This window comes from Dermacentor variabilis, chromosome 1 (genome assembly GCF_050947875.1).
Source record: "Dermacentor variabilis isolate Ectoservices chromosome 1, ASM5094787v1, whole genome shotgun sequence".
NCBI classification, from domain to species: Eukaryota; Metazoa; Arthropoda; class Arachnida; order Ixodida; family Ixodidae; genus Dermacentor; species Dermacentor variabilis.
In genome coordinates, this window is record NC_134568.1 from 209461391 (window position 1) to 209481592 (window position 20202).

At 45.8% G+C, this 20202-nt stretch overlaps 1 protein-coding gene and 1 pseudogene across 1 annotated transcript in view; both read left to right on the forward strand.

Moving 5' to 3' along the window:
* LOC142591875 (annulin-like) overlaps positions 1-20202 on the forward strand; it is a 109474-nt gene that overhangs the window by 77758 nt on the left and 11514 nt on the right. The window contains exons 8-17 of the mRNA XM_075703963.1: positions 7651-7863; positions 10758-10897; positions 13843-13981; positions 14131-14249; positions 15220-15330; positions 15465-15639; positions 16267-16405; positions 16548-16654; positions 18094-18259; positions 19737-19816. Of these exons, the coding sequence (XP_075560078.1) occupies positions 7651-7863; positions 10758-10897; positions 13843-13981; positions 14131-14249; positions 15220-15330; positions 15465-15639; positions 16267-16405; positions 16548-16654; positions 18094-18259; positions 19737-19816 (1389 nt within the window). The remainder of the gene's footprint in view (positions 1-7650; positions 7864-10757; positions 10898-13842; positions 13982-14130; positions 14250-15219; positions 15331-15464; positions 15640-16266; positions 16406-16547; positions 16655-18093; positions 18260-19736; positions 19817-20202) is intronic.
* LOC142567731 (U2 spliceosomal RNA) lies at positions 13152-13328 on the forward strand (annotated as a pseudogene).

Genomic DNA, 20202 nt, shown 5'->3' on the forward strand with positions numbered 1-20202 from the left:
TAAGGCGTAAGTAGACGTAGCTGTCGTCTCGGTTAATGTTAATGTCGCCAATAATTATAACGTTTTTATTCTCGTCTGCAAGGATACCCAGCATGTCATGCACATGCAGTCTGCGATTTTTTCAGAGAAACCAGCCACGCCGAGATGTGCTCTTGGTTGCCCAACACGCAAATGAGCTGGCAGAACTGACTTTTAAATATAGAGACTAAAAAGAAAGGCTATTTGTGCTGTATTAGCAATTCACCCGTGTTTACAAGATGACTGTCGGCGGTAATGCCATTAGCATTCATGCAATGCAGCGACACGCCTTATTGCCGAGGACACGTTTACTAAGAATATGTAGTGCTAATTCTAAGCCCTTCGTGGATTCGGCCATATGCGGCTTCCACTGCCTCCGGCATGAGCCCACTTCGTTAAGCCACTCGCTTGCCAAAATCGGCTATATGCATGAAGACGACGACGACGCAGTGCCGACGATTAATGACGAAGAAGAAATTCTGACGCAACCGTTTCACGATCAATGTAAACATTACCATTGCGATTAGTACTGAAGCGATGGAAAGAACAATGATGGGTGTAACGTTAAGGGGACATGAAGAGCGCAGATTGGGTGAGGGAACAAACGCGAGTTAATGACATCTTAGTTGAAATCAAGAAAAAGAAATGGGGGCATGGGCATGGGCATGTAATGAGGAGGGAAGATAACCGGTGGTCATTAAGGGTTACGGACTGGATTCCAAGGGAAGGGAAGCGTAGCAGGAGGCAGCAGAAAGTTAGGTGGACGGATGAGATTAAGAAGTTTGCAGGGACAACATGGCCACAATTAGCACATGACCGGGGTACTTGGAGAAGTATGGGAGAGGCCTTTGCCCATCAGTGGGCGTAGCCAGGCTGATGATGATGATGAATGTAACGCCGCGCCGCACTGCCACCACCGAAACGCGTCACGCGTGAGGCGCGCACTACAGCCGGGCTCCTCTCTCCCGCTTCCCACTGAACATGCTGCGCCTTCTGGCGGTGCCGCCGCAAACTACACGCGTGGCGCCTTCGTAAATGCTTATTCAGACAAGATTGCCTCAATATATATGTCGCAGGATTTACTCTGCCCAGCACCAGATAAATCTTAAAGGAATGTTTTTGTTTAAACTGAGAAGTGGCCCATGCCCAGTGGAAGATACACATTTGCACATACCCAGTGGCTCAAGTTGGCGTCAAAGGGATTCATTTAAGAGCGGCACATACCGAGAGGCACATACCCAATGACATAGTGGGCTATGGGCCGTGGCCCAAATTGGTCCGACGGTTGGTTTCGAACCAGGTTCCCTGAGCACAGCAGCTCAGTGCTGTACCCATTAGACCATGGAGTACCCAGCGAACCAAGTTGGGCAGAAAGCGGTTGGAGACCCGGCCTGACAAAAACATAGTCCCCTAAAGTTTGTGACGTTCTCAGAGATTTCAAATCACATTGAAACACTCTAATCCCTGAAGGAGACTTCGTTAGTCAGAAAAGACGCAAAAAACGAACAGACGAGTGGCGCCGCCACCTTGAAGTGCCAGTACCAGCTCGCCGCATAACGACGTCACGGATTTTGACAGCGTCTGTGCGGGTCCAGTTAATTTTTAACTGGTAAAGATGGACTACAACGTATCTAAAAAAATTCAGACTGAACTTAGCAAGTTTCAAGAACTTTTACTGTGCCACAAATAAGAAAAAATGTTTCGAAATTCGTGACGTCACGCTGACGTACCACGTCGCAAAATTTAAATAAATGAAAATTTGGCTTTAATTTTCTCGTCTAATGATCACTCTATGACTGCAAAAATAAAAAAAAAATGAGTTCTGAATTATATTTTATGAATCTAAACTTCTTTAGATTTACTCTTTATTATCCTTTAAGATAAGAGAGAAAATACGATTGACGAGGGACAATGTTGTTGCTGTGAGACTGGACATTGCTTGCTAGGTTCTTTTTACCGCCCGATAATAGGGTGTTATACGAGGCCAGAAATTCCACATGCCGTCCTCCAGTCGTGCGTGAAAGTGCACATAGCTTGCGCTAAAACGTATCGCAGCTGCCGCAAAAGGCGTCAGGCGACGACAAAGGGCTGCCGCTGTTGCCTCGGGCGAAAGCGCTGACCCCTGCCGGCCTTGAGGGGACACGCAGGGAAAGGGAGTGCATTGCGCAACGGCGCTCCTTTGCGGGAGTTCCGGTGCGCTCTAAGAAGTGGGCCTCTCACGATCAGCAGACACAGCGCGGCCTTGGCTTCGAGAAGAAGTGTGCGTGCGCACGCAAGCGCTGTCTGCCCCCTCACGCACGTAACACACACGCACACGCCTCCCACGTCGCCGATGGACGGCTGCGGAGATGATGCCCACACGAGACGCGTCGCTTTATTCTGCGATCGCTGCTGACGGCCAATTCCGCACTGAGCGGAGCTCGGATGCGGGTCAGAGATCGGAAATCAGCTGTGTGGGCTCGCAGTTCCGAACGGCCGCAGGTGGGACAGCTGTAGACGCTTGCATGCACCGTGTATTCACATACGCACACACCTCAAGGAACTGCAGAACCGTGCCTTCTATCAGGCTGCGCATCGGAAGCAAGGCATTCCGTTTTCTTTTCATTTGTCTTTTACTGTATTTAGACCTTTTCCTCTTTACCTTGTTCAAGTATTTCATATAACGCAAGCCCTTCGAGGGCCAGCTGTTGCCTTAAACACAAAAGATGAACGGACAAAGCACACATTGTAGAGAATCTTCGTGAAGCTGCTTTTGCTTGTGGCACATCGTGTTGCAAGTGACTTTATTCCCGTGCGTGTGCCGCTGTGTCGACATCCGGCGTGTTAAGCTTAGCCAGGCCTTGCTCAGAAGAAAGGAAAAAAAGTCCTAAATATAGCCACCTGGGAAGAATAGCGCACAGCTATCGATATATGTTTTTCGCATTGTCTAGACGGAATGAAAGCTCTCAGAGGGCCGACCCGTTTGAGCAGCGATACCGTATATACAGGCGATATCCAGTTATGCAGGTTCTGCTGTTTGCAGGTCGTTTAATTGTAAAAAAGGGGGACATATATATATATATATATATATATATATATATATATATATATAGCCAAACATCGAGGTGATATACATATAGTTTTCCCTTAGAGCCTTCTTTCAGCGACAATCGGTACTGATTTCGCAATGACAGAGTGCTGCCTTATGTAATCAAGCTGTCCAAAGCAGTCCAAGCTGTCTCATGCCCCGCGATGGAAGCGTAGCAATTTACCTCCATCGTTCTATCAGTCATTGACGCGAGTTCAGTGACAACGCAGATCCTCCCTGTCTTCAAACGTCCAGCATGACAAATGTATGCCACGAACAGCTGGTGTCGGTATCAACTGGACATCTGTGCGTTGCGTACACAATGGGGCTTGTTTTGGAAATGGCTTGTCTCGCCAAACTCAGGCATTGATATGACAACAAACACACGTGCGTACCGTCGAAAGGCGAAGGCTGCCTGCCTAGCCTCGCATTGACCTTGAGTGATCAGCAAGACGCCTGACCGAAGCTTATGAAGTTCCAGCGCCTCACAAATACTTGCCGGTCTTGGCTTTTGTTCAGGAATACATGTTGAGTACAGAAGAGGGGTATAACGCTCTGACTCTGCGCAATTCCGTACGTTACAGAGGCCGCATTCACAAAGCTTTTTGTTTGCATGCAGTATTTGTCATTGATCGACCACACTCGCTAATATGTTATTACGATCGACAGACGCCTGTTTTTAGAAACAGTTTTAGCGTAAGACACGCCTTGTCAATACCGACCGACAGCTTTCGGTATCCTGCCCATTGTCTTCCTACTGCGCGAAGTTGAAAAAAAAAAGATACCGTAATTTAAATGCCGTAAGTTAATTAAAATACTCTAATCCACTGTATTTTTGAATTGCCCGTGCTGGGATTAGAACGCAGCGTGTGGGGGCACCAGGCCGCGGTAAGTGTTTCGGAGTTTGATCGGCGTATGTCACGTGTAGATTGTAGGTGCGAGTTTTGCTCTTAAGAGGAAATGAATTCTAGGTCGCCTAGCTAAAAGACTTCACGTGAAGAAACCGAACTGGGGCGGCCAGAACTTCGACAACTATCCACGGCGAGCAGAGCAGGGCGGTTCTAAAGTTGCACCGGACGTACCAGTAACATTGTGAAGGCATAAGTGTCCAACCTGTCGTATTGAAGCAATTTCACATTTAGAGCACATATTGTAAAAGTGCCGAATAGAATAGAATAGAATAGAATAGGGAGCATTTTCACTCAAGCGCTCTTGGATTACTGAACGCATTGTTAAATGAATTTAACTCGTCTATGCGCTCCTGATATTTATGCTTGATCATTTTCTTCTAGCTTGGGGTGTGAATAGAAGAAGAAAGCATTGTAGGTATAATTAACAGTGCCCTTAGAAAGTAATTTACCCTGTTAGTGAAGTTTCTTGCAAGCAAGAAAACACGGAAAGGTGCAGAAATACGAATAAAAAGTACTTCTGCGACCTAATTGGAGCGGGAATAGCGAAATAGCGTGTGTATACAATAAGTGAACGGAACTGCAATACGCCTAAATACGAAAAAAACAGGTCGTTCGTATCCCATACAAGGAAACCTAGAGGCAAACACGTAGTGTTTTTTGATACGTTATAGCATCAGAGCTGGGGCTTGCTAGAATATGCTCGAACTCTAGCGCACTGCAGTGAGGGTCTCTTGGTAAATCGTGCTTACATTATGCAACGTGATTGGGCCCGAATGCTTCTACGGCCACTTTCATGCTTGGCTGTCTACGCGGAGTACAAGAACAAACTAAACCAACTCTCCATTTCGTGACGTGTCTCTCATTCACAACGACTCAACTTTGATATTGAACTTCTTAAACAGGTCTTCCTTTCTTTTCGCTATGATTTGCGGAAAGAAAACAATCCGAGGACACCTTAACGGTTAACGCCGCGTAACGGTCCTTCGAGTCATGAACTCCTTGCACGCAAGCGAGCGCGTTGACACGCTTGGCACGTTTTGATTTGGCCTCAACCGAGGCGCGGTTAGAACGCAGGCGAGAGCTTGCGCGGACAAGCAACACGCGGGAAAAAAAAAAAACATTTCACCAAAGCGGCTGTAATGCTTTCGCATTCCCACACGTAAGCAGTCTTAAGTGTCTCTGCCGAATTCTTTTTCTTTTACAGTTCAGTAGGAACGACTTCTTTTTTAAGAGGGGAAGAAAATATACACACGTCAGCGGAGTGTTAGTTTGGGCCTCTTGGGTGCATACGTGGGGTAAGAAAATCACAACTCAAGACCAAGACAACCGCAGACGACATGCGGGAGAGCTGACTGGCAATCGTAATATTTATTTATGGTGAAGACCTATGCGATGATCGCGTCGTCTACGTATGTTGTTGTTTTGCACTGGGAAATGTTCGCATACACAGTTTCTCTTTTACTACGCACACTTACCAACTAAAAACTTTACTCGAATTACGTCACTATACATATGAATTATCTACCTGAGGCGGAGATCAGTTGCAAGAAAACACAAAGTAATTCATTCACTAATTAAACGAGTTAAATATTTAACATCCCAATTACAAACCTTATATATACTGCTCATTCTTACATCAGATTTGAAAGAAACTAATAAAAATTAAGTTACAGGTTTCTACATTTCAAAAATGGCCATAGTGGGCAAAATAACTTGCATTAAATTGTTCGTTTAAATTTACCTCATTACATGCGCTGCACCGCGAAGTGCAGGTCTCCGACCATGACCCTCTGTGACGCAAATGAAGCTGCGGTCACACTTTCCTTTTCCCACGAACTCATTCGGATTGGTGGTTTGCGTGGCTCGCAGTTAGAATTATGACTTTAGGTGTGTGTGTGTGGCGGGGGGCCGGGGGGGGGGGGGTCGTTATACACCTCTATCGCGCGCAATGGCGAACCTTTATTTAACGGCACCTTTCTACGTCACGGAGAGGCTGCAGACGGTTAGCCGTGCTTCGCGGGGACGCGCCCGTAATCAGTTAAGAGGAAGCTTTAGCTCGGGTGCTCCTATCTAAATACATGTAAAAGGAGAATTCGTTTTTCTCGGCAACCACTGCACCAAATTTGACTAGGTTTGTTGCACTTAAAAGACAAACCTATAATCTAGTGACTGTTGGTTTCGAATTTTTGAGTTAGGTCGTCAATTTTTTATTAAAAATTGGCAAAAATCGAACATTTTCAAAAAACGAAACTATCAAGTTTACAACTCTGTAACTCAACCACTAAAAACGATAATACAATTCCGTGAATTGCATCTAATAGTACATCTAAAGCGGACAAAATTGATATGTTACACATGAATATAAAAAAATTTAATCATAGGAAAATACAACTTTTGCAAAACCGTTGTAACCAACGTAACAAATTCACGTAAGATGTAAAATGACATATTGATTTTGTCCGCTTTGAATGATCTAATAGATGCCGTTTACAGAACAGCGATATCAGTTTTTGATGCAGAGCTATGAATTTGTAAACTTTGTGCTTCTATTTTTTTCAAACGGTCAAATATTTGAATATCGTTTTAAGAAAATTCAAGCCCTAAATCGAAATTCGGCTTCCAACGGTCACTAGAATTGAACTTTCTCTTTCAAATGCAACAAATTTCATCAAAATCGGTCCAGGGGTTATCTCATAAAAACGTTTTTGCGTTTTACATGTATTTGAATAGGCCGCGTCGGAGTTGGGCCCGAGCTAAAGCTTCCTCTTAAGTTGAACGAATAATATGACGCCAGTTATGTTGATTCTCATGGCCGCTTTGAATTGATTGTAAAACACCGAACCGCATACTTATGATAATTCCCTTCAACATTACAATATAACATTGTGCCTTATTGTTTGTAACTAATAATTTAATTTATGTAAGTAGCGTATATAGTGAATGGATTGCGTTTTTTTTTTGGTGTCTGTCTGAGCCGATGATTCATTTGTAGTCACATGATTCGAGTAAATTTCGGAGGCTTTGTTTAAAAAGTGTTCGAAGTAACACAAACAAACATACAAACAAACAAACAAACGGATACATACGCACACGCACGCACTGTGTACGAGACGCATCTACAAATTAGGCCTGAGTTTGTGTCTGTAACTGGAAAAGAGATAGTAAAAATCGTTTGCTTAGTCTTCCGAAATAACAGGAATGGAGGCTGTCTGAACAAAAAAGCGATTCCGCATTTTTTGTGTGCTTCGACCCGAAGTAACGAACAAAGAGGCTAGAGAAATCATCGGGGAAGGTAGTTGTAAGTGGACGAAGCGACAACTTCTCGCAGGTGGGGGCAGGGTCTGTGACACTCTGTTTGGAGGAGTGTTCGCGCACTAGGGCTACAGGGGCTGAGTTTCCAAAACTTGTCGTTTGTGAGTGATCTCTGCCATTGGCGGACCGCCTTCGCTAATCTTATGCCCAGCATTAAGACTGACTGGAAAATGGTCTTACAAATATTTCTAGCGCAAGAACGTTTTCTGAATACGGGCCAAGGTTTTATACCTTTCTTCTTGCTTTTTTTTAACCTACTTCTTTATCACACCTGTGTTGTATACGGTTGAATGGTGAGTGCGCAGGTCACTTCTAATGCGAGACACTGCCGCTGCTGCCCAGAGGGCAAGGGCGACAGCATTGTGCAGGTGCGCAGCGTGGACCTACGCGTGGCTGACAACGCCGAGAAGCACCGCACCGAGGACTATGAACTGACCAAGGGGAACGACCCGGTGCTGGTGGTGCGCCGGGGGGATCCCTTCAGGGTGGTCCTCGAGTTGAGCCGACATTACAACGAGGACAGAGACACCCTGACCTTCGTCTTCACCGTCAGGGGTGAGGCCGCAAAACCGCGCTGTCTCCCTGGACAGGATTCGCTAAGCTTTTCGTTCGTAAGAACTGTTTATCATTGGCTGGGCACTTTCGCTATTATGTTCGCTTTTACGACTCGTCGGCGCCTGTTCTTACGATCTTTAGCGTGCAAACTATCCTATGAAAATAGGCGCTCGTCCTTTCCCTGGATATATGACTCGAAAGGGCACTCCTGGAAGTCGTTGTGCAACTTGGCTGCTTCGAAATTCCAGTTTCTCGCCTTTGCTGCAGCATCCTCTTCCACGTCCGTCCCGTGCGTGTGTCCACAGAGCCTGTAGATTTCAAATGATTGCTACAGGCACAGTAATTTGGTAGTGAGCTACAACTTTTCAGAGCTATGACTAGTAATGACTATACATTTGACATAATTGCTGTCTCGCATGACGTAGAAGTATTTGCTTTTCGCAAACAATCGTTGCAAAGAGAGGAGTGAAGTTATAGGGCTGAACGCTTCACAAAGAGCTGAATCTCAGTACGCACCGATATAGGGCTTCAGGAGCGCCTTGTACGATATAAATAAAGAACGGAAGTAATGGCGAGGTATACGCTGGCGGGTTTCTGAACGGGCGCGATGCAGAGGGAGAACGTGACAGGAAGCGGCTAAAATCTCAACCAGACGTACGAGCTGGAACGCGTCAGCACGCGCTCCGCCGCGTCTACGCGCGTTCAGCGTAAGGCACGGTTTCTGCATCGCTTGTTGACGCCTGTCGGCGTCGAGACCTATACTCCGTTTAATACTCAACGTGCAACGTTATGGAAGCTACGGAAGAAGTTCGGTCACCAAAAAATATATACCGCTCCGCGCGTTCCGTTTATGCTTCGCTGCGCGATGCGTCTATGCCACCGACGTATGCTAACGCTAGACGCGCGAGCGTGCGCATAGCTGTCTGAGCGATGGCGCAGCCCTGTTGTGTGATGTAGTGGCTGAGAAGATAGTTAAACAGGCGTGGCATGGAACGGTTCTTGTATGTATGAAGTTGTTGAGGGTCATCGTGCTGAGGTCGCTGAAGGGATAAGTGTCGGCCAAGGCAGCGTGAAAGCTAAAACTGGAGATCTAGAAAACTGAGCCCCTACTTCCTGTTCAGTCGTCTTTTCTGTCTTTTAAGGTGGTTTCCTTCCTCTTAAAGAGCAACTCCGGCGTTTTTTTAACCATATTACGATATTGTCATTCTCAAATGGCATTGGCAGTCCTGTGGTTCAATGTGCTTAGAAACTCATAATATTATAATTTTAAATAATCAGTAAACGAGGTACTGAAACCGCAACGTGTAGCTGCTTCGTGTAAAGTCAGCATGAGTCAATGAGGTCAGATCCCACGCTCTAGCATAATGTAAACACACACAATGCGTGCTAAACACGCAGTACACATGGTGCTAACGCCAGGAAAAGCCAAGCTGACGGTGTCTTCTGAGGGCGGTGGTTTCAGCGACAATTTCAGTGACGATATGGGCGCTTAAGGGTTGCCGTTTGCTTCCGACCCTCCGCCGCGCGAGGCAGCTGACGTGCCCCAAGCTCAACGCATTGTGCTGCGGCAAGACGAAGAGAAGCACCGGTTATCACGCCTATCAGAACGATGATTGTCGACCGTTGCCTCGTAGATAAAGGAATCAGCTTCGTTTTCCTCAGCGAAGTGATGGTGTAGTCTCTCACGTCACAACCACAAGTGGGCCAGTAAAATGTCATACATTCGTGGGCGTAGGTCGGGAGCACGCAAAATATTTTGAAAATTCATTTTCCGGAAAACTAAATGACTTGCAGTCATATCGTTCGGCACAGAGAATCAGTGTATATTCAAAACAACGTATATTGAACATTGACAAATCGCCGGAGTTGCCCTTTAAGCACGGGGAATGTCTGAGATACCTAAGTTTCAGCTGGCCGAGCTTTCAATTCAACACCCCCCCCTCCCCCATTTCCTCCTTCAATTTTACTTAAGCGCCATCTATGTCTGGCCATACTCGCGAAGATATCATTATGATTACGATCGCTGTTATGAGTGGAGGTCATCCAAGCCCCAGCAAATTATTCACACAAGTTTTGTGAATGCGTGCCCTGTAGGAAACTTCGCTCCCATTTTCAAAACTTGCTACGTAACAGTATTTCCGTATATCTCGAGTTCGTTCACACGCCACCTATGACAGCGATCAGCGTGATGATCGTTGCGCCGATTGCCGCTCCCGGATGGCATTTACGCAAGAGGAGTTAACGAATACACCCTTGATACAGAATCTTTGGTCACAATAGGTACAACATATAGTAAACATTCACCACAATAAGCAACAATAGGTAACAAGATATCTTAAGGTGTTAACACCGACTTTAATGAACGAATTTGTTAGAATTTGTTAGAATTTGCTTATAATCCCAGGTTTTTTCCCTTGACCTTTTATACACAACTTCCGCATGGAACAAAGTGCGTACGCATTCCGAATTTCAGCCGCAATACAACAAAGAAAAGGCGAGAGTTTTCATCTTTTTTACGCAGCACCACAAACGGTTTGAACAGTGGTATCCGCGCACGCAAGGCACCCGGCTGCCGTTACGCATGCGCTAAGGAAGGAGAAGCCTCGTTTTAGAAAGGGACAAGAAAGCGCTTTGACCAACCTCAATCCTGTCATCGTCTCTGTCGAAGCCGCGCAGTAAAAGTGCTGCCTGATGAAATGCGCGCTTCACGAAACACCGCGTGATGCCTTAGGCGCCAAACAGAACGCAACAAAGAACGGACAACGGCGCCCGTCGGCCCTCTTTCTATGGTGTTCCACTTGGCACCTAAGACATCACGAGGAATTTATATCAGCCAGCCCAAATTTTAGTTGTGCTTCGCGAAACGTCTTTTGTGTGCGTGTGCGCATGCGCAGGTGAAGAGGCCCCGTCCTACACCAAAAACACCGTGGCTGTGGTGCCCGTCGGCTACCGGTCGTCCACCGAGTACTTGGGAAGTGTCTCCTCCTGGACGGCTCTCGTCACAAGGGCTCGCGACAACGTCATCGACGTCGAGGTAGAAACATCCATTATCCGATCATGCACTCTCTTAACTTCATAGTTATAATGTAGTGTGTGCCAGGTGTGCGAATGTGACTGGAACAACCCTATAGAGGCTTGTGATTTTTAGAATTCTGAAACGCAAAAAAAAAAAAAGACAGGAATAATAAGAAGAATAGCTTAAGGCATGCGTGCTTAACGAAGAGGACATGGTTGTTTACAGGTGGCGAGCTAGTTTGCCAGACATTGTGTCGCGAGAGACGTCTAACACGCACAAATAATAAACAAGACAGGACGTACCAGGCTAGAACGGAGCAGAGACACTAAAGATAAACATTATTTAGCTATGTTTGTAAATTACCTTTCTACAATACCAAAAAATTCACCCCTACCATGAAAGGAGGCGTGATAAGCCAGAAAAGAAGCAGCAAAAGACGAGTGGCGACGCCGCCTTGAAGTTTCCGCAACTGCTCGCTGTGACGTTATGACTTTTGACCGCCTCTGCTCTGGCCTTGTTAAATTCTTATTGGCAAAAATTGACTACGTTGTTATTGTAAAAATAAGGTAATCACTGAACTTAGGAAGTTTCAAGAACATTGAATGAGCCGCAGCAGCCCAAATGCCAGAAAAGAAAAAAACTTTGAAATATGTGACGTCACAGTGACTTACCATCGCATGACTTTTGGCACGAAATTCGAAAAATGAACTTTTACTGTAATTTTCTCCGCGATAAAACAACCATTACCGCAATACCAACGAAGATAGAGTTCTTCAAAAATACTTTATCAATCTAAGCTGACATAGGCGTTTTCTTTCAGTGTCCTGTTAATGCGGCAGTATGAGGTCAAATATACTGGGTGTCCCTGCGAAGACTTTCAGTAATTAAAAAAAATCATTTGTGGCAGATAGCGCAGTTATAATCTTCGATCTGGATTGCCCAAACAGGCGGACATTATCTGGGAGATAAATCGAAATGCATAATGAAATAATTAGCAAAAGTTCACTAATTATATTTTAACCAATTACTTTACAGCGCATATTGCAATTTATAAATTGTAGCCTGGAAGTTCGCAAGGTAGATATTATTAGATAGGTAGTAGATTGGAATGAATTCTCAGGATTGCACGAGTTTCGAGATATTAATTCCCGAACTTTGAGAAGAAATGCATAGGCAGTGCAGTTACTTTCGTGTTTCAATGCACAAAACAGCGTTTTGGTAAAAAAGTAAGTGGGACGACAGCGCATTTTTACAGCAAGTTTGGTGGTGCATATCTCTAAAAAGATGTCATCCTCAGCATTGTATTCAAGCGGATATGCCTTGCAGTCCCACAAGCTGAAATTTGTAAATTGCACTATGTGATAAGGTAATTAGTTAGGAACCTAATTATTGAATTACTGTTAATTAGTAGATTGGGCATTGCGATTTATTGTGCAAGTAATGTCCGCCTCTTCAAGTGCAGCAATTCAAAGAGTAGAATTGCGCTATCTGCCACAGATGACATTATAAAGAAATTCTGAAAGTCATCGCAGAAACACCCAGTACGTGGATCTGAGAACAAAACTGGACGCTGTTGTGGGAATTCACGAAGTCACACAGGCTCTTCAATACGCCATGGCGAGAAGTTGGACATTTGTCCTGGAGAGAACGATAAACGCTCATTTTACGCCTATATCATCATTATTTCACATTGCGAAACGCCTTGAATATCGACGTTATCGATTAAAAAAAACTCAGTGCCATTCCACTCTGTGAAGGTCGATGACCAGCGAAGCTGTGTATGTGGACCGCTTAATGGCGAATCGTGCATTACTGTGCGCCAAACCCCGTATGCACAAAATGGACTACGAGGCACGACTATAGTCGCTCGTCCACGATGTTGAGCCTCGGAAGATGACGAGGCACCGGAGGGTATACATGCCCATGCATCTTTGCAAAACGCGGCACGATACCTTTTACTAACGAATCCCGGCACGTAGAACAAACGTGCACCTCACCGCCTTCCGTGGGCACACACTGCTTCACCGTAGCCAAGGTTGGTTCCCCACAATTGGTTCCCCACAAACTCTCTCTGAAACCTGGCCGTGGCTCCGATGAAACGTTCCAAGTTTTCGGGATCTGAGCCACATGGATGGTTCGCGTTTCTTTACGCCTCGCGGTCCTGGCGGGCAGCACGCTTACGGGACCGCCACCATGAGGGAGCGGAAGGAAAGCAAAGGAGATACGCAAACGCTTGGAACGTCGACAAAGAGAGGGTGGTGCGAACGTAGACATGGCCAACGCGGGTCAAAGTATAGTATCTGTTCTTATTAGCTTAATCTGATACGGGTTGTATTTGGACCTAAGATATTAAACGTATTTTTGTAAGTTGGCGGAGTGCTTAAATCCTGCTTCACCTCCACCGCGGGTCGGCCCGGTATTGCGCATCTTCGGGATCGGCCCACCTATGCGGAGAAATTCTCGATCTACAAGGCTCGATAGACGTACGCATTTTCCCCCACAACCTAGCCCCATATACAGCTTCGCTGTAAAAAAAAAAAATTTTTTTTTTTTGCCATAATGAACGCAGACAGGAAAAGGCCTGGTAAAAAGTTGAAAAATTGTGTCCTGCCCTCTGTTTTGTCTCGTCTTTCTTGCATTTGTGCTGTTGTACTACTACTACACTATTTCTACCTTAACCAAGAATAAGGCTATAGCAAAGAGAAAGCGAGGGAGAGATGAAACAAATGCTTCGAGGCAGAACGCGACATAGTCGTCTTCCAGCAAGTCGTACGCCGTAAAATAAGGATTCGATAATAATTCGCAGTCTTCAGTCAACCGTTTTCCAATTGAGGTGCTCGCTCGGAATACTTTATAGTTTTTTTTGTTTGTCTTGCTGTTGAACCAAATTATCGATATGAAAAATATGAACAAAAGATAAGCACCGTCAACGTGGTGACTACACGCATTTTGCCCGTTTGCAGATCACACCTCCTGCCAATGTCATAGTCGGAGACTGGATCATGGACATTGATACTAAGAACCGTTCTGAGAACGACAACACTGGATTCCGATACACACACAGGGACCCAGTCTACATTCTCTTCAATCCTTGGAGCAGGGGTAAGCACCGAGCGTTTGAAAGTGCAAAACGCTGTTAGTTCTGTGTTTAAAGCAATTAAACTAATTTAGTTCCTGGCCACATGGATTTCGCTTACGCGGTTATTCTGTCGTGTAATTAACGCGTGAGAACCTTGCACTGTTTTCTGCAGCCGACACTGTGTACATGGACAATATCCAGATGCGGTATGAGTGCGTTCTAATGGAGAGTGGCCTCATCTGGCGAGGAAGCCACAGCAGACTTAGGCCTACCGTGTGGAGCTACGGCCAGGTACGCAAAAAAAAAAAAAATAAAGACAGTTCATTTCTATTAGCGTAGTATATTGTTAAAAAGCTGAGCAACGCCCACTTCTCTTTAGGTGCAGTGAATGCCTTTAATTGCCGTTAAAGCGGCTTTCATAAAAGCAAATTCATTTTCTAGAGGATTCAAAGGATGGTGCGGTACCTTATGAAAGAAAGGTATCGCCAGAAAAACATAAGCAATCAAGGCTTCCTCGTGATTACTTCTGTACCAAAAGTGTATTAAGAGGACAAACCACTGCAGAGTGCGGCCCTCTCTCTTTTCATTTAACTGAAAACCGAAATCGAGAAATAGATTGTTTGACAAGCGTGTCGTTGACTTGTTCTTAAACCGCGCTGGGCCGCTGCGAATACGTTTTCATTTACACCTGCATTGTGTCGTAGGACTATGCCTAGTGTTAACACATGCAGACCAATACTTTGGTGAATGGCGTTGCTGCGCCATGCAACTTGTGCGAGCGCGTGGTATGCCTTCAATGCTTCATATCGTGTTTGTTCGAGATATTTCTTTACTGAACGCTGAAGCCAAGATACAAAAAAAGAAGCATTGCTTAACGGTGGAAATTTCGCCTCGTTAAAAAAATAATTTGCTGACTTTATTTCCTGATACTGCGCATTAGGTTATGAGGGACGCCGTAGTGAACAGCTGCGGGTTGATTTGGACCACGTGGAGTTTTAATGTGCATTTAAATCCAAGTACACGAACGTTTTTGCGTTTAGTGTCTGTCGATAAGGCATTGGGCATTGAACCAGCGACCTCGCGCTCTGCATGCAGCACAACGCCATATCCTCTGAGGGTAGTTTTCACTTGTTCTTTGGAGGAGTAATGTAACAGCCGCAAACAAATAATCTTGCGTGTACTGAGTTCGGTCAAGTGACCCAAGCAGATTACAAATACAGGATCCAATTCTGGCTTTCTTTGCACCTCCTCCGTGGCTCAGTTCGAGAGGAACGTGCTCGAATGCTGCGTCTACCTGCTGCGACACGTGGGACGGCTGGCGTCTCCAGCGTGTGCGGATCCTGTAAAGGTTGCCAGGCACGTCTCCGCGGTGGTAAGAGCCAGCCTGCAGGCTGAGCAATAACCTGTTTCCAATTTTGCAGCCGCAAAGTACTTTACACAAAACTTCGATTGCTGTGCGCGCCGCGGCACCACAAATTACCGACCTTGGCGTACACGTCATTCCAGGTCAATGCTCCGAACGACGAAGGTGTCATCGTGGGCAACTGGACAGAGAAATTTTCAAGCGGCACACCTCCAACAGGGTGGACAGGGAGCGCCTCAATATTGCAGCAGTTTTACAAACACAAAAAGCCTGTGAAGTACGGCCAGTGTTGGGTCTTCGCAGGCGTAGCAACCACTGGTGAGAGTTATTCTTCCTCTATCCTCCCTGGTCTAAAGCCGCTGGGTGCAACTGATGCTTTCTAGCAAGCATCCTGCAAAACTTTGCTTTAACCGAACGTTAAGACCTTATAAGCAACTGATGTCTGTCCACAGTTTTTACTCGCAAGAAAGAAAAAGTATAGGTCTTAGATTTATGAAATCGAAGAGCGACATGGGGGACAGCCTATTCAGCTATCAATTGCTCACGATAACACACACACACACACACACACACACACACACACACACACACACACACACACACACACACACACACACACACACACACACACACACACACACACACACACACACACACACACACACACACACACACGCACACGCACACTGCACACATGCACTCATGCACACTCACACAAACACACACACACACACACACACACACACACACACACACACACACACACACACACACACACACACACACACACACACACACACACACACACACACACACACACACACACACACACACGAGCATGCACACACGCACAGAAAATGCCGTAAGCACGGCATTGACACCAGGACGGTGAAGTACACCACACTGCAAGCACTGTGTCCTCAGATGCTAATGTTTGCACCGCAGTGCTTCGGGCCCTGGGCATACCGTCTCGGCCAGTGACAAACTACTACTCGGCCCACGACACGCACAGCAGTTTGACCGTGGACCAGTTCTACAACGACAATGGGGAGGCCATTGAAAAGCTGAACAAGGACTCGATCTGGTACGAAGTTTGACTGAGAATGGACCTTATGTGCACAGCGCACGTCCCATTATGATTAACTGTATTCAAGGCCGGGTAGCACTGCTTACCTATTAAATCAACGTTTATAGAGTGGGCTAAGCAAAGGTATGCGAATTTTCAGGAACTTCCATGTGTGGAACGAGGCGTGGATGACGCGGCCTGACCTGGAGCCCGGAGACTATTCTGGCTGGCAGGCCATCGATGCCACACCGCAGGAAGCCTCGGATGGTGAGCCGCAAGCGCAGTGTTGGTGCAAATCTAGTTAGTGACTCTGAGGTCGTGTAAAATGATGTATGGGCATATAATGTGTGGCATTTACGCAGAGAGCTTAGGATAGGACGAAGGGCAAGTCGGTTTACTCTAGGGCTTTTGACACTAAAGGCAATATTAAGTCAAGCTAAAGGGATACATTAGTGCTCGAGAATCTCTAAGGCGCCAATATTATAGCGAACGGAGCCTTAATAATCGCGAAATTGAGGTAAATGCAGGACATGGTTAGAGACTCCCCCGGGACATTCAACCACTTGCCCGATGACGAAAGCACTCCTCAATCAAATTCTGTCAATAGTACTCAACAATTCATTGCAAAAACATCCTTGCATTGAATTATAAGACGAAATAAAATAGTACTTGTCTAATCCTATTTCATTTTTTTAGAAAAAAGTAACCCATTGAAATTACCTTTGACAACGACGCGGGTGGTCGAAAGGTTTCATTTTCGCTCGACTCCGCGCCGCCAACGCTTTCGCGTTTCACTAGTTTCGTTATCGCGTAGTGCTGCGCAGGTTTAACCGGCTCGCGAAACTAGCACAAACTGCAAGCAGCAGGGAATTAAATTCCATGTGATGTCGCGGGATGCCCGAACTGTCCACGCCACTTGACCAACTTTGTTTTTGTACGTCTCCGTTGTTTGTCCGTTTCCCTACTTCCACCAACCTTCCAATCGCCTCTTAGTAATCTCTATTGCGGACATGTTTACTGTCCCCCTGCTCTCGCTGAACCCAAGGGCTTCAAGGAGGCCAGAGGTGCCCAAATCGACCACTGGGCAGATATCTTCACATTCGAATAAAACGTGCTCCATCGTTTCCCTAGCTTTATCGCAGTAAGCACATGCTTCTTATTCCTTCTTATATCTTGCTTTATAAGTGCGTGTTCTAAGGCATCCTGATCTCGCTTCGAAAAGTAATGGGCTTCCCTTTGAGTCTGTCTTGGCTAGGTAGCGCAGTCTGTCGCGCGGGGTTTTACTCATCGACAGCAGCAAAGGGTGGTGATGGCGTATGCAACGTCACCATTCACCCCCCGTTGGGTGGCGGGAGATTTGAATTTCGAAAAGGGCATTCGGACCCTTCAAATGCAATTTTCTCGTAAACTAAGTATTTTCTTGGCGCAACACAAGCGTTACGGAGTTTCTGGAATGATATTTAAACAGTCCACGTCGACTTAGTATTTGCTTTTAGTGTCCCTTTAAAGTGTAATATAACATGATACAGCTAAATTTGTAGGCAAAATGCGATCGGCTACCATGGAAATCACCATCGCAGCTGCGAATGAACTGGCTTTCTGCGCGAGCACTTCGCACCTGGAAATAAGGTTACGACACAAAACAGCAGGGCGCACAGCGTAACTCAATTTACTGGTTCCTGCTATGTGGGCCTCGTATTATGCAGGCATCTACCGCTGTGGACCAGCTAGCGTCAAGGCGATCAAGCGGGCCGAGATTCTGAAGCCTTACGACGGTACGTTCATCTTCGCGGAAGTGAACGCAGACCAGATCTACTGGCGTTACCAGGGCCCAATGCAGCCACTCAAGCTCATTCGCAAGGCCACAGACAAGTAAGACGCCATAGTTCAGTAGAAACGGTCATACAAGGCCGAACACGGTACCATGTATTGGAGTCGGGAGGGCAGGTTAATAGCTTCCGCGGTCTTTGGGTTATGTCGGAAAAGTGCTCACCTGGGAAGAAACTTGCAGAAGGGGGTACTTCCCGCCCTCAGAACTTAATCCGGTTAGTGGCATGATTCGGTAGATGCAAAGAAAGAACATTTAATTTAATATGAATGGAGGGCTTAAAGGGACGCTATAGGGAAATATGATTTTACCTGTATTAATAGATTACCCTCATATAATACCAAAAACACCACTCTTACTGCGAGAAGAGGCTTGGTCATCCAAAAAAGGTGCCAAAACGAAAGACTGGTGGCGACATCGCCTTGAGGTTCCCGCACCAGTTGCCCGTGATATCATGGATTTTGAAGGCGTCTGCTAGGGACTTTTTTCGGTAAACATTAAATACATTCTGTGCTAATTGGACCAAATACTGAACATATATGAAGTTTCGGGAACATTTACTGAGTCCTATTCAACCCAAATGCAAGAAGAAATAAAAAAAGAAAAAAAAAACCCTTACGTGACGTCACGATGACGTACCGGCGCTGGGGTTCTCACACAAAATTAAAAAAAAATAGAACTTAGACCTTCATTTCCTCTTCGATATTCAACTTATTATCGCGAGATTGACAAAAATTGTCTTTTTCAAAGGAAAGCTACTTATTAAGTCTAAACAAATTTATTATTTCTCTTTAGTGTCCCTTTAACAAGCACAACTTTGTAACGACTGCCTGTTCACCAAAGGCCGTATGCTGTCCCACACCCGTTGACAAGAACTGGCATCAAGCGCCTGAATGTGGCAGCGCTATGACCGTCTCGTGCCGGTTCCACAAGCGAGTAGCGCGAGTGGGCGCACTTTCAGCACGATACACCGCACGTCGCTGGTTCCCCATCGGGCGCAGTCGAAATTTTCATTTGGACTGGTTTCATTGTGATGGAGTCCCACGACAGAAAGGCGGAACGAATCGGCGCATCTTCATACTCTGGCCAACTTGTCTGGCGCCGTCCGGCAGTGCTCTATGGCGAATCGTTTTGCTCAGTATGCTTCGAATCTCAACTGTACTTATTGAGCATTACAGAAAGAGCATTGAAGATGTACCAAAAAGAAATTTGCTAAACGCACATGTGTATGAACAGAGAGAAGCAAAGACAAGAATGGAGAGATAAAAGCAAGCAAAAATATTTTTAAGCGAGTAAATAAAGCAGATTGTTACATGTACGGCTCTGTACAACAGACATGCCCCTATCAGTCAGGTGTTTCATAAGTTTGGTTAATTTCGCCTTTAACAGGGCTCTCGCCCAGTCCGACCTTTTTTCTGTCATATCGGGCGTTTTAGCAATATGCGCGCCAGAATATTTCTTCACAATGCTTTTGCTATAGGATTAATCAGTGGTGCGTTTTATTATTTTTCTTTCTTTTAGGATTGGACAGTGTATCAGCACGAAAGCCGCTGGGAAATTTGAACGCGAAGACATCACAGATTCTTACAAGCACCCCGAACGTGAGCTGGCTGACCTTTCTTCCTTTCCGCTAACTCAGCTGTATATGCAATATTGTGCTTAAACATGTCACGAGGTCTCATACGTTTGCCATGGACACAGTACCGAGTGATCAACTCGACATGCCAAATATAACGCAGCGTTTCTCAGCTCCTAGAGTTTATACAATTTAATATGCACTGAAGGTGCGGCTGCATAGGGGTGCGTATGGCGTGCTCTCAGCACTACACTGTTAGGCAAAGTTACACCCTTTGGTGTGTATCACTGCCACACAATAATCGTCATCTGCCTTGCTTGCGTTTCCTTTCTTGAAAACGCCGCGGCCAACTATTTTCCTGTCGGGAATGCTATGTCATGCTGATAACGCGCATGCTGTTCGTTACTGGAA